Source organism: Notolepis coatsorum (assembly GCF_963971535.1).
Source record: "Notolepis coatsorum genome assembly, chromosome: 7".
NCBI lineage: Eukaryota > Metazoa > Chordata > Actinopteri > Aulopiformes > Paralepididae > Notolepis > Notolepis coatsorum.
In genome coordinates, this window is record NC_140171.1 from 44997176 (window position 1) to 45011407 (window position 14232).

At 44.1% G+C, this 14232-nt stretch overlaps 1 protein-coding gene across 1 annotated transcript in view; it reads left to right on the top strand.

Annotated features, from left to right (window-relative positions):
- Positions 1 to 782: 782 nt before the first annotated feature.
- The window catches only part of LOC311231639 (microtubule-associated serine/threonine-protein kinase 1-like), a gene marked incomplete at both ends in the record, with an annotated part of 227323 nt that continues 213873 nt past the window's right edge, over positions 783 to 14232 (top strand). Inside the window, one exon of the mRNA XM_084318267.1 lies at positions 783 to 821. Within this exon, the coding sequence (XP_084174393.1) occupies positions 783 to 821 (39 nt within the window). The remainder of the gene's footprint in view (positions 822 to 14232) is intronic.

Below are 14232 nucleotides of genomic sequence, written 5' to 3' on the forward strand. Positions count from 1 at the left end.
ATAGAAGGAACGACTCAATCACATCGCTGGAGGATATTCCTATTGATCTCGCCTCGTTGTGCTTTGAAGATGCATTCATCAAATTATACATCACATTATTGAAATTCGTTCTTTGACGTGCCTTTGTGTATATGCACCAACTCTGGAGATGAAGGAGATGATGTATGCCGCCGCCTCTGCTCGTCTCTGCAGCCTCTGAAATAGATCGTGTTGTGTTGCATGAGATGTGGTCGTTGTAACGTTCTCTGGCCTCCCGCAAGATGAAGGACATTATTATTGTTGCGAAATGGTATGAAGAACTGGTCTGGGGTGGACATGGTGTTGGGCTATAGTTTGATTACAGGTGCTGAATAGACAGTGGAGGTTATTATTATTGGAGTGGAGTTCTTTCCAAAGTTATTTTTGTTTGCATCTCATCTCATTGTGATGACATTTGGACTATTATGACTTTTGTGGGGGTTCCTCTCTAGCAACTCACTTTCTTTCTCTCATGATACAATGAATTCATAGCACGTTCCTCCTACCCGGCCCTTGCTTATTCAGCAGTCCCCAGAGTGATAGTAGCCTAGTCAGTTATTAGTCTACACACAGTGTGCTCTGTCGGTCGGGCAGAATGGGATGTTTGGATTGAGCTGAACAGAGGGGTTGTGCTGCTGCCTCGGTGAAAGCCTGCACGGGAGAACAACACACAGGGGCCACGAGAATCTCCGAAGGTGTTCACCAAGACGTGCTACTCTGTGAGAAGTTCCGCGTGTTGGTAGCTACTCTGAGAAGTTCCCGCCATGGATGACCCTGGAATCATTCGGCGACGCAGGCTGCAGGTGAGAACTTTTTGGGGCAACATTATTAATGTCTAAAGCTTTCAGGAAGCTAACAAGTGTATGCTGATAATAACCACACGGAAGGTAGCTGACTAAACAAATTGGGATGGTAAAAATAGCAGAATTAAATAGGAATGTGTGTCACCCATTTTAAGAATTCACATTATGTTCATGTGCCCCAGGGGGCAGTTCAATATGTGAGTGTGCAGCACTCCACTATAGAACCCTCACATTTGTGATGTCACCTGGATGTTCTGGAGCTGGAGCTGCTCCATAACAATGAATTGTGAGGCCATACATTAGTGTGAGCTCTTACACCCAATTGAGTTTAAATTCTGGTTCAGATATGTTAGCGTCACCGATACAATAATATAAACCTTGTTTGGGTGTGCGAATTAAATGTAGTATTTCAAATTAACACCACAAACTCAGTGTTCCATTTATTGTCTATGGAGCAGGACTTCCCAGATTTGACATCCAGGTGACATCACAGATTGGCTGGTTCTCTCTCTCTGATTCCCTGGTTTATATATTTAGGAGAGAGTGATGCATGTCCACAAGTATACTGACTGAACTGTCCTGGGACACAGGAAGAACATATGTGAATTCTTAAAATAGGTGACATCCCTCTTTAATAACATTTTATATTATATACCTTTAATGAGTCGTGGTAGTGGGATAATACCTGTCTGCTGTCTGCAGGCTACCTGTCTGTAGGCTACCTGTCTGCTGTCTGCAGGCTACCTGTCTGTAGACTACCTGTCTGCTGTCTGTAGGCTACCTGTCTGCTGTCTACTCTGTAGTCTACCTGTCTGCTGTCTGTAGGCTACTTGTCTGCTGTCTGTAGGCTACCTGTCTGCTGTCTGCAGGCTACCTGTCTGTAGTCTACCTGTCTGCTGTCTGTAGACTACCTGTCTGTAGTCTACCTGTCTGCTGTCTGTAGGCTACTTGTCTGCTGTCTGTAGGCTACCTGTCTGCTGTCTGCAGGCTACCTGTCTGTAGTCTACCTGTCTGCTGTCTGTAGGCTACTTGTCTGCTGTCTGTAGGCTACCTGTCTGCTGTCTGTAGGCTACCTGTCTGTAGACTACCTGTCTGTAGACTACTTGTCTGCTGTCTGTAGGCTACTTGTCTGATGTCTGTAGACTACCTGTCTGTAGGCTACCTGTCTGCTGTCTGTAGGCTACCTGTCTGCTGTCTGTAGGCTACCTGTCTGCTGTCTGTAGGCTACCTGTCTGATGTCTGTAGACTACCTGTCTGTAGGCTACCTGTCTGCTGTCTGTAGGCTACCTGTCTGCTGTCTGTAGGCTACTTGTCTGCTGTCTGTAGGCTACTTGTCTGCTGTCTGTAGGCTACCTGTCTGCTGTCTGTAGGCTACCTGTCTGTAGACTACCTGTCTGATGTCTGTAGACTACCTGTCTGCTGTCTGTAGGCTACCTGTCTGATGTATGTAGACTACCTGTCTGTAGACTACCTGTCTGCTGTCTGTAGACTACCTGTCTGATGTCTGTAGGCTACCTGTCTGCTGTCTGTAGGCTACCTGTCTGCTGTCTGTAGACTACCTGTCTGCTGTCTGTAGACTACCTGTCTGCTGTCTGTAGACTACCTATCTGCTGTCTGTAGGCTACCTGTCTGATGTCTGTAGGCTACCTGTCTGCTGTCTGTAGGCTACCTGTCTGATGTCTGTAGACTACCTGTCTGATGTCTGTAGACTACCTGTCTGATGTCTGTAGACTACCTGTCTGATGTCTGTAGACTACCTGTCTGATGTCTGTAGACTACCTGTCTGTAGACTACCTGTCTGATGTCTGTAGGCTACCTGTCTGATGTCTGTAGGCTACCTGTCTGATGTCTGTAGACTACCTGTCTGATGTCTGTAGACTACCTGTCTGTAGGCTACCTGTCTGATGTCTGTAGGCTACCTGTCTGATGTCTGTAGACTACTTGTCTGATGTCTGTAGACTACCTGTCTGCTGTCTGTAGACTACCTGTCTGATGTCTGTAGGCTACCTGTCTGATGTCTGTAGACTACCTGTCTGCTGTCTGTAGGCTACCTGTCTGCTGTCTGTAGGCTACCTGTCTGATGTCTGTAGACTACCTGTCTGATGTCTGTAGGCTACCTGTTTGATGTCTGTAGGCTACCTGTTTGATATCCGTAGGCTACCTGTCTGATGTCTGTAGGCTACCTGTCTGCTGTCTGTAGGCTACCTGTTTGATGTCTGTAGGCTACCTGTCTGCTGTGCTGTCTGTAGGCTACCTGTCTGATGTCTGTAGGCTACCTGTTTGATGTCTGTAGGCTACCTGTCTGCTGTCTGTAGGCTACCTGTCTGCTGTCTGTAGGCTACTTGTCTGCTGTCTGTAGGCTACCTGTCTGCTGTCTGTAGGCTACTTGTCTGCTGTCTGTAGGCTACCTGTCTGCTGTCTGTAGGCTACCTGTCTGATGTCTGTAGGCTACCTGTCTGCTGTGCTGTCTGTAGGCTACCTGTCTGATGTCTGTAGGCTACCTGTTTGATGTCTGTAGGCTACCTGTCTGATGTCTGTAGACTACCTGTTTGATATCCGTAGGCTACCTGTCTGATGTCTGTAGGCTACCTGTCTGCTGTCTGTAGGCTACCTGTTTGATGTCTGTAGGCTACCTGTCTGCTGTGCTGTCTGTAGGCTACCTGTTTGATGTCTGTAGGCTACCTGTCTGCTGTCTGTAGGCTACCTGTTTGATGTCTGTAGGCTACCTGTCTGCTGTGCTGTCTGTAGGCTACCTGTTTGATGTCTGTAGGCTACCTGTTTGATGTCTGTAGGCTACCTGTCTGATGTCTGTAGGCTACCTGTTTGATGTCTGTAGGCTACCTGTCTGATGTCTGTAGGCTACCTGTTTGATATCCGTAGGCTACCTGTCTGATGTCTGTAGGCTACCTGTTTGATGTCTGTAGGCTACTTGTCTGCTGTCTGTAGGCTACCTGTTTGATGTCTGTAGGCTACCTGTTTGATGTCTGTAGGCTACCTGTCTGATGTCCGTAGGCTACCTGTCTGATGTCCATAGGCTATGTTATGACACGCATGCACTGGTAAACACTTTCTAAGATGCATGTGTCTGTGTGTGAAACCATCAAGCGAAACACTCCCTAAGAAGTCTCAGGTCCGTTATTATGTTGGCCTACTTTTTTCCTCATGAATAAATGTACTATGAATTAATAAAATTATTCTAACATAGCTGCTCCAGAAGAGACTGCTCAGCATCATTATGAGATCCAAACCAGAAACACTAAAAGAAGTGAGTCAAATACCAGGCGTTGATGGGCGGGGTAGATTGATTCCCATGACAGTCTATTTTACAGAATACTACTCATTATTGTGTTATTGTGATAATTAGCTGCTGAGTGGAGTCATGCAGTGCTTGATGCTGGCAGTGCAGGGAGAGATGGAGTATTGTTTGTCCATGCAGTAGTATTTATCATATTGTTTAATTAGTCGGAGGTTGGAAGTGGGAAACGCCTCATCTCAAGCTATAAAGTCAGAAAAACATGGATGCTAAACTTTTTTGGCAATTCTTTCTTACGATCTGTCTTGCATGAACTACAACTCACAAAGACAGATCTGAATATCGTTGTAAACTGTGTTTGCGAGTTGTAGTTCATGCAAGACAAATTGTAAGAAAGAATGACCAAAAAAGTTACTCCAATACTCCATATCTCAGAATTGCCAAAGAATATAGCTAATATAATACTTACAAACACTCTTAAAACAGCTAATAACAACATTAACATGTATACGATGCAGGTGGCTATGTCAAATGACGCAGAGGCTTGAACTGGGGGTTAAGAAATCACACCAGAGTTTGCGACTACACTACAAACTCTGAGTTGACGTGCCAGTGGCGCCACTTAAAGGGGACATGCATTGCTATTCCTTGCACTATTTGGGCAACTTTACACAATTCCTGTGAGTCTATGGAACACATCTGTAAGGTTTAAAAAAAAATGCATTGTTTTATATTTCTATTCTAATCAAGTACTCAAAAGCATAATTTTTCTCCCTTTGGAATTCAGGCTGTTATTGGATGGGCTCCGCCCATAAGCGCTTTGAGTGACAGTCACCCACACAGTCTGCGACTGGCACAGAGAGATATAGAGAGAGATTGAGGGGGAGACTAATTAATTTCACCACGGGGGGCATAATCCCACGGGACAATGCATTGGTCACTTGTTTCAAATGACAATATATACCTCTGTGATTATTATTGCACGGATCGGAATACGGGCGTGCGTGTGGGAGCATGCGCAAATATATTTTGACAGTGATAAGCTAGTGCTCCCGACTGCGGGGGAGAGAGAGATAGAGAGATAGAGAGGGAGAGAGAGAGATAGAGAGATTGAGAGATTGAGAGAGAGGGACACACGGAGCATTTACACTAGGGCTGACCTTCAATTTATTTTTTTGGAATTCGAGCCGAGATTCGATTTTAATTCGAAGCTTCGAGATAAAAAAGAAAAAGAAAAACATTATAAATTTTTCTTAATTTTTTATTTTATTTATTTTTTTTAATATCTTTTTTCCCCTCCTTTTTTCCCGATTTTTCTCCCATCCCACCCTTCCTGGTTGTTGCGTACTTTCCCCTACTGTTGGTCCGGGAGACCGGAGACTGTCACATGCTTTCCTCCGACGCATGTGCAGCCTGGGGCAGGCCAACCTGGCCGCGCAGGTTCTCACCGGGGAGAGTGTAGCGTGTGGGAGGCCACACTATCTCTCCTCAGTTCCAACCCTCGCTGAGCAGGCGCCCCGACCGAACTGTAGGGGTCGCTGTCCACAACGCCCAGGACCCACCCTTCAGCTTTCCCACCCCTTGATACAGCCAATTGTATCAGTGTGAGAGGCCAGCCAAGCTGATAGCAACGCCGGGAGCTGGATTCGAACAGGCGAATCCTAGTGTCTCCCGGTGTTGGTGACGAACGTAATCTCCGTGCGCCACCTGCCCCCCCCCTTAATTGTTTTTAAATTTTTTATGTTGTGGGACTTGTACAGCACTTTGTTCAACTTTGTCAGTGCTGTAAAGTTGAAACCTTTTAAAATCTTAGACAAACTAAATACTTTCCTTTCATGAAATATTGTAAGCCGTCATTTGAGGCTTTATAAAAGCAGCACAATGAACACAAATCTGTCAGTGCCGAGTCCGACCTCATCTTAAATAACAAACAGCATTGTTTGTTGTAGTTAACAAAGAGAGGCAGAGTTGATTTAGCAAAAAAATAAATATATATATATATATATATATATATATATATTTCTTTTTAATAATTGAATTTTATTTTCATATTCGAATCCCATGCCCATCGAACGAAGCTTCGAAGTATTTAAGACAGCCCTAATTTACACACAACCTGTGTAAATGCTCCGTGTGTGTGTGAGAGAAGACCCATCCCCGCGGCGCACGCACACACATTTTTACTCACACTCCTGCGCGCGCGGACCGCGCAGTCCCTCTCTCTCTCTATCTCTCTATCTCTCCCTCTATCTCTCTCTCCCTCTCTCTCGCTCGTTCTCTGCCTCTCTGTCAAAACCCGCTTGAGGAAGTGTCGGGTTACACTATGCGCTACAACCATAGGGGGGGCGTTACTGCAAATCAGTACCTTATTCATGTCAGCAATACCGTCAAATCAGAACGGCTTAGTTGAGTGAGGGAAGATCTCGTGAACTCGAGACTAGACTGATGAGTCAATATGATAATTAACGACACAGACCACATTGATATAATCCCCAATTGCTAGGAAACAATGCTAAACACTTGAAAAGGCCATTTATAATGCATGGGACCTTTAATCTTTTTCTTAGTAGGAAATTCGGAACTTGGAATTTTCCAAGTTATAATCGAATGCAGCACAACATCCTGATAGTTATAAATAGGCCTGCCGCGATAAGCAATAAATCGATTAATTGCTGCGATAATTAAAATGAATGCAATGATTTTGACGGGCGCGATTAATTGCTATTTGCGCGTTTGTTTTAATGAGGCGGAACCAGTGCCGCTTGTCAGTCACTGTCCGTGTTGGGAGGCGGGTCGCTGACGTTACTAGAGTACAGCACGGGAGCCCCGTGGGGCAACGCCACAGCTTAACTACATTTCTCAATAGTGTGGCTCCTTTTAACCAAGTAGCATTATTTGTAGTGTAACGTTAGCTATTTTTAGACCCAAGTAGTTACTCGCTACTGCCCGGAGAAACTGGACTGCTAAATAAAGATGAAAGATAGAGCTTTGATTCTCATTCCATGCTAACAACATTAGCTAACAAACGAAATACAACGTATAGCATAGCTACAAGTACAACACAGAATAACGTTAATACAATTACATGCATCATTGTTTACAATGAACGGGTGGGGCTGGTCAAAGGACTGGACACGGGGACAAGTTAAACACGAATTAATTTATTATAACACACCGGTAGTTTCGAGTCGTGCTGCAGTGCCTACGCACCACAGCTATTCTATTATATACTGCTTTGACGCTTCCTCCTCATCGTTGATTGCCTGTAGTAGCTGCATCTAACGTTAGTAGCTAACGTTAAAACTAACCTAAAGTTAGTTGTTCACCAACAATCTCAACATTTGTTATTAGCTCAAAAACAACCGGACGAGACATGTTGTCGGCTCATATGTTCTGCTTAGGATAATCGCAACAACAACAATACTTCCGGTCCGGTCGGTGGGCTTCAAAATAAAAGTCTAAAACCGGAAAAGACGGAGCGGTGGGCTTCAAAATAAAAGTTTTGGGAAATAAATTTCTCAAAAAAAATTCTCTAACCGGTCGCAATAATATCGCTTATCGCGATATTTTCGGGGGCAATTAATCGCCCAGCAAAATGTGTTATCGTGGCAGGCCTAGTTATAAACATCAGATGGCGATGATGACACTGCATGCGCAATTTCTTTTAGATTCATCTCATGGCATGCATATTTCACATTGGGTATTCTAGGGCTCGGTGGAAATGAAAAACTCTTATTATAAGCGTCAGGGATAGTTTCATTGAAGTGTCCTGAGATCCAATTCCAAGTTGGGTTGTATCTTCTTTTCAGCCTTCACAACCTCCTGTGTGGAGATTATACTCAGGGACAGGCCCGGACTGGCCATCGGGAGCACCGGGAGTTTTCCCGGTGGCCTGGCCTGCACAGATAAAAAAAAAAAATTATATATAAAAAAATAAAAAATAAAAAATCATTTTTTTATTATTATAATTTTTTTATTTTTTTTTGCCAGGCGATTGTTTCTAGTTGTGGCGGCAGTGCGGCGCGATAGTTAGATAACCTAGATGGGTGGGGAACAACCAGGACTTCACTGTCTGCCACAGAGTTGGAGAACTATCTGACTCTCTCTCACGGGCCGGCGGATCACACACACACAATGGAGCCGTGCTGCCGCTTGTGATTGGTGGAGGCAGGACCAGGCGATACAACTGATTGACAGCGGAGGCGGCGAATGGAATGGCAGACGGCACTCAGATGCAGAATAACAGCCAGGCAATGAGCCAGGTAGTGAGGGACTCGGGAGAGATACAGTAGAGCGAAAGTCAATTAACGTTGATGTCAAGATGGACAGTGGAAGAAAGAGAAAGGGTGGAGGAGAGAGGGATAAAACAAAGAAAAAGAAAGGCCCTTACAGGAGAGAGTGGTTAACTGTATTATAATAGTAAATAGAAAAATATGTTGTGCTCTTGCTTTTTTCTTTTTGAAGGTGGAGAGAGTAGCATTGCTAGTGCCACAACAGTTTTATTTGAGGTCCATAACAGTACATTGTACTAAGCAATTGTTGGCTCATTAGTTTGTGATTCACATGCACTAAAATTCACCAGAATGCAGGAAATTAAGTCTTTGTAACAAAAGATTTCCTGGTGGGGGACCCCCAGACCCCCGCTTAAAAAGTGGCCTGACTGGGGCTATATTTCGCGCTATATCTCCCGGTATGAATTATTTCCCCAGTCCGGCCCTGCTCAGGGAGTACGTTGTTGAGCTTGATCGTTTTTCAGACAGAGATATTTCCTCATAGATGAGTTCTCAGGCAAAACAAACGCTTTGCTTCGAGTCCTCCTTTCCCCATGTGGCCGAATCACAATGCACAGTTGCATAAACATACTCACTGAAAAACACATATAAGGCACTCTCGCTGTGCATAATATACAGTGCACTCAGCATACTTGGCAAACTCACCCACCTGCAGAGGAAGTGTATGTGGTAATTTGCAAGTCAAAGTACTCTCTTGATTTTAGTTGGATGCAAACTGCGTGTGAGCGTCTATATCTATCTGTTTGTGCCTGTGTAATGTATGCATGTGTACGTGCGGATACCTAATACATTCATGCTTATCTGCACATGTCAAATTCCCCCCTCCCCCTCTCCGTTTCCATTGAAGTGGTCGATATCCATATCTCAGACAGAAAATATCATAACTGCTGAGGATGTGGCCCAGTCCTCAGGCCCATTAACAGGCCTAATGGTGGCCTAACAGCCCCCCCCCCTCCCCCAGGGATGGAGACCAACCAAGGGAGCTGAAGGGAGTAAGGGGGGGGGGGGGGGGGGGGCTGGTATCAGACTGGAAGCAGGCATCAGCTGTGGGCTATGGAATAGACCCCAGTTAAGTGGCTATTAGAGGTCTACATCCCGTTACTAGTCAACTCTATTTTGACACTGGGGAGAGGTGACCTATCTCAAGTCCCATCCTCTTTTCTTGATCCCCCAATCACAACTATTGCTTCCCTCGGACAAACAGATCAGGTCAATTGAAGAGTGAGGACGTTTTGTGTGTGTTTCTATGTTTCACCCATTTCAATTGAAACAAGCCCTGCCCACTTGCAGGTCACCAGATTGACAAGGTAAAGTGGATAGCTGCAGCGTGATGGAAATACTCGAAAAAGGCACAGCACAAACACTTAAAGATGTTCATTGCCAGAATGAAACCTTGCTTTTCGTGGCTACACATTCACCCGACATAGTAATGGATATTTTCTAGATAAAAATGGTGAGTTCTAGTGGAGCTGTGTGTTAGATTCTGATCATTCGGCCAGTATCACGTCTCCTTGTGTTATCCTCTCTCCATCCACTCCTCTGCGTTGTGTACTTTTAATGGTCCTGACGTCTCATATACTGGCTGATACAATCCCTATCTCTCCCCGTTAGTGCGATCCGCAAACCATAATAATTCTCCACCTTCGTAAGAATTCGACACTTTGACACAGCGTAATACCTTTCTTGGAAGAGCGTTGTTTATTCAATAAACAGAACCTCATAATCAGATGTTATCAAATTGTATCGTCCTGGTAAGATCTATTCTAAAGATCTTTCGGTGCGTTCAGTCTATCGTCCTCCTGCTATTCAGTCCAATCGTAGTCAGGCCTGGTCGTTAGCCAAGACCATCCTCGCGTTAGCCGAAGCTAATGATGATGTGGCATCCTCCCCCCCCCCCCCCCCCCCCCTCTCCGTGATGAGAGGAGAGAGTGTCTTCTGTGTGATCTCAGTCCTAGTCGCTCTTGGTCTGCCTTACACCCGGAAAACACTGTTCGACTTATAGATCTTTGTCATAGCAACGACGGCCCCCGCCCCTCTCCTGGTTGTCATGCGACGCTGTCATGACAACTGCTAATAACCTTTCACACCTTTCACACACCTCTCTCCGCCCTGCTCTCTGGGCCCACACTCGCTCTTATCAATGTGTTCTGGATCGGAATTCAAAACATTCTCTCGCTGGCAGTGTGCTGCTATTCAGTGACTCCTGCTCGCTCTGAACCACCTCCTGCTCATTTCGACCTCTCTGACCCGGCCCCTTTTAGCTGTGGTCATCTCCCCCCAATCTATACATCACCTACATTTAAAAACACCCCCAGAACACCCTTTTCTCTCATGTGTGTTCAGTTTGGCACAGCGGCTAGCTTCCTGCCTGATGTGCAGAGTCGCCTAAAACATAATATTTTCATTCGCTTGCTATTGCAATTCTGGGTGAGGTAGAATATAAGGCCCATATCCCCAGAAACCTCAAGACTTGCTTTTTCATTTGTTATAACACAGGTCACAGTAGCATTAAGATTTCAGGGCGGGAAAAAAGGTAAGCAGAAAATGTCTCGATCTCTCTCCTCCCCCTCTCTCGCCCCAATTGCTTGCACCCCACAATTTGAGAATCACTGGTGTAGCCGGTGTGTGTGTAGGGCTGGACAGTATGGTATCCATGACGGTATTCCTTAGTATTCTGTATACCTCCCAGTGTGTGTATGTGTGTGTGTGAATGATAGAGAGAGGAGTTTCTTGAGAGCAGTTACATATTTAACTTTGCACTTCAGAGATGTATGTTTCGGTGTCAGTTTGCATAGCCTCTTTCCTGGTAAGATAGCATGATTTGTTTGGCATCTGTCACGGCTGAGCGCATTAAACCCAATATGCGGACACAGAAAAGTAGACGGGTCTCGGTAAAACCCAGCACGGGTGTATTTATTGAGAAAAAGGGGGTCGTCAGGTATCCGGGCAGGAATCGAGTGACACAGAGGCCGGGGGATCTCATAAAGTCCAGGGTGAGTGTGTGGGGCAGGGTAGTCAAAGGGGCAGGGGTCGATAACGTAACGGATACTCAGGTAATAAGGAGTAGGCAGGGGCAAGGTAGTCCAACAGCCAGCGAAGAGTCAAACACGGGTACAGGTGCTCATAAGTAAAATACAAGGAGAATGGTCAGGCAGGCTGGAGGTAAAACGCGGGATCCACAAGCACGAGATCAGGGTGAATAAGAGCCAGTTATCGGACTGCAGGAAAGGAGGACAATACACAGGGTTAGACACGGGTACACGAACAACAGAATAGATCACTCACGAGCGCACAATATACAGTACTATGACTGACTGGTAAAGTAAACACGAAGTTACGATCTGGCAGCATCATGGCATCTGAGGCGGGGCTATATAGGTGACGCAATCGGACGTGGTGTCATAACTAGGGATGGGTACCGAATTCGGTACTTTTGAGGCACCGAACCGAAACACGTCGGTACTACCGAGTATCGAATCAAGTGAGAAACCGAAAAAAAAAATTAAAAAAAAATCTTTTTGTTATTATTTTTTGTACCTTTTTTTTTTGTTTACTTTTTTCTTTTCGTGTCAACGTTCACACGCACAATATATGCTTACCTAGGATTTTACTTGATTCAACAACAAAGCAGTCGGAGCAATGACAAGCCGAAAACTGTCGAAATTGTAGTTATTTGAAGTTTGGATTTTTTTTTTATTACTGAGGTAGGTAAATAAAATTTCTTGAGACTAAAGTACCGAAAAAAGGTACCGTTGGGTACCGGTATCGATTCACAGATACCGGTACCGGTTCAAATGTGAAAGGTACCCATCCCTAGTCATAACTGTGCTGTAGGGTTGCACGGTATACCGGTATTGGTATAGTACCGCAGTACTAGAGTGTTTGAAATGATACTATACTGCGTTTGGGGGAAAACGGTACTTTTTTAAATGTTTATTTATTCATTTATGCGCGCAAATGCCTTCCTATTGGAGCACAGCTATGACGTTGCGCTAACTTAGTTGTGTGAAGGGGAGGTACGGGTATGTGTAGCGTGGCTAACTAGCCAGCATTGATACCTGGCCGGCTAAGTTGCGTGGCTAACTAGCCAGCGTTGATACCTGGCCGGCTAAGTAGCGTGGTTAACTAGCCAGCGTTGATACCTGGCCGGCTAAGTAGCGTGGCTAACTAGCTAGCGTTGATACCTGGCCGGCTAAGTAGCGTGGCTAACTAGCCAGCGTTGATACCTGGCCGGCTAAGTAGTGTGGCTAACTAGCCAGCATTGATACCTGGCCAGCTTAGTAGCGTGGCTAACTAGCCAGTGTTGATACCTGGCCAGCTAAGTAGCGTGGCTATCTTGCCAGCTAGCCAACGCTAACCATAATAGTCTCAGCTTTAACTAGAATGACATAGCTACTAGCTAACGTTATATAAGCTAACGTTAGCTGAGTTTATTCTATGCAAACTGTCTCTAGATGTGCTAGCTGGCTAACGTTAATCAATAAAGATCCTCAACGTTTGACAATTGCCCATTTAATGTTTCATACATACTGTATAAAGACAACGGAAATCTATTTTATTTGTGTTAAACAGCCTACAAATTATGACATAACCTAGTTCTATATTACGATAGGCTATATCTAATCAGTCTCACTCATCAAAATGTTTTTCTATGAATGAATGAATGAAAACTTTATTTAACGGATTGCAGAATGGGTACAATACAGTATGGCTCAATTGTTAAGGGGATGCAGACCAGAGAAAGACTTTGTCTTGTTTACATCGATCAGGGTCCCCCATTTTCAATTCATGACATTTATGACATACACAACATACATGACATTTATGGCATAGGGACATACATGACATACAGGTATATAGTACTTGTGACATCCTCCGGGCACGACGCAATTAGAAGTAGATTTCTTGAACTGATTTTAATGAAGCTTGTTCATTCTCCATCCAACCCGTAAAATCTGTATAACATACAAATGCATACAAAAGATACCATTAACATTGAAAGTCCATTAAAACCATGGTCAGAACATCACTGTAACATATACCAAAATCATCATCCAAAACAATCAATACCTTATTGGCTGCGTGCCAGTATAAGAGAACATCGATGCGTTATGGTAGTATGTCTTTGATCCTTATCTTGGAAGATTGTCTTGTTAAGTTGTCTTGATGGATTGTCCTTTGCTTATTAAGATCGACAGGTAAGTCAATAATCCATCCAAGTTCATTGTCGCAACTCAAGAGAAAGAGGGCGGAAACACGTCACCGGATACCAGGTGTGCCAAGTCTCGTGAGAAGAAATAATTGCACAAACAAATAGAAAAATAGTGCGCCACTAATATATATCTTATATAAACCAATAAGAAATACAATGAAATACAATTGAGTGTATTATTACTAATATACAAAAATAAGCATATAAAATCGTAAACGAAAATAACTATATTAACCAACTGTTAACCATAGCTGCAGTTACACTCCCACCAATTACACATACTTATAGAATGTGGAATTTCTTATTTCTTACTTCAAAGGATATGTCTCTAAGATCAATTGGATTCAACCAGGTAAGTATCTCTTTCCAGTGTAAGACAAAACAAAAAACTCCTATTTCAGAGTAAAGGCAAGCAGAAAATGGGTAAGTGCCAAAACAGCTTAATGTTGAATAACTCACTAGTGCTCTAATCTCAAGTTTTCAAGTTTCTTTAATAGTTGTCATACAGAAGTACAGAATACTTTTGTACAAAATGCTTCTTACTGTTGCGCTCCAGAGACTGTGCATGACAAGATAAGTATGAAATAAAAACATAGTAAAAATTAGAAGTAAAAAAAGAGGTCACAGTGTTCAGTTTAGACATATGTACAATGT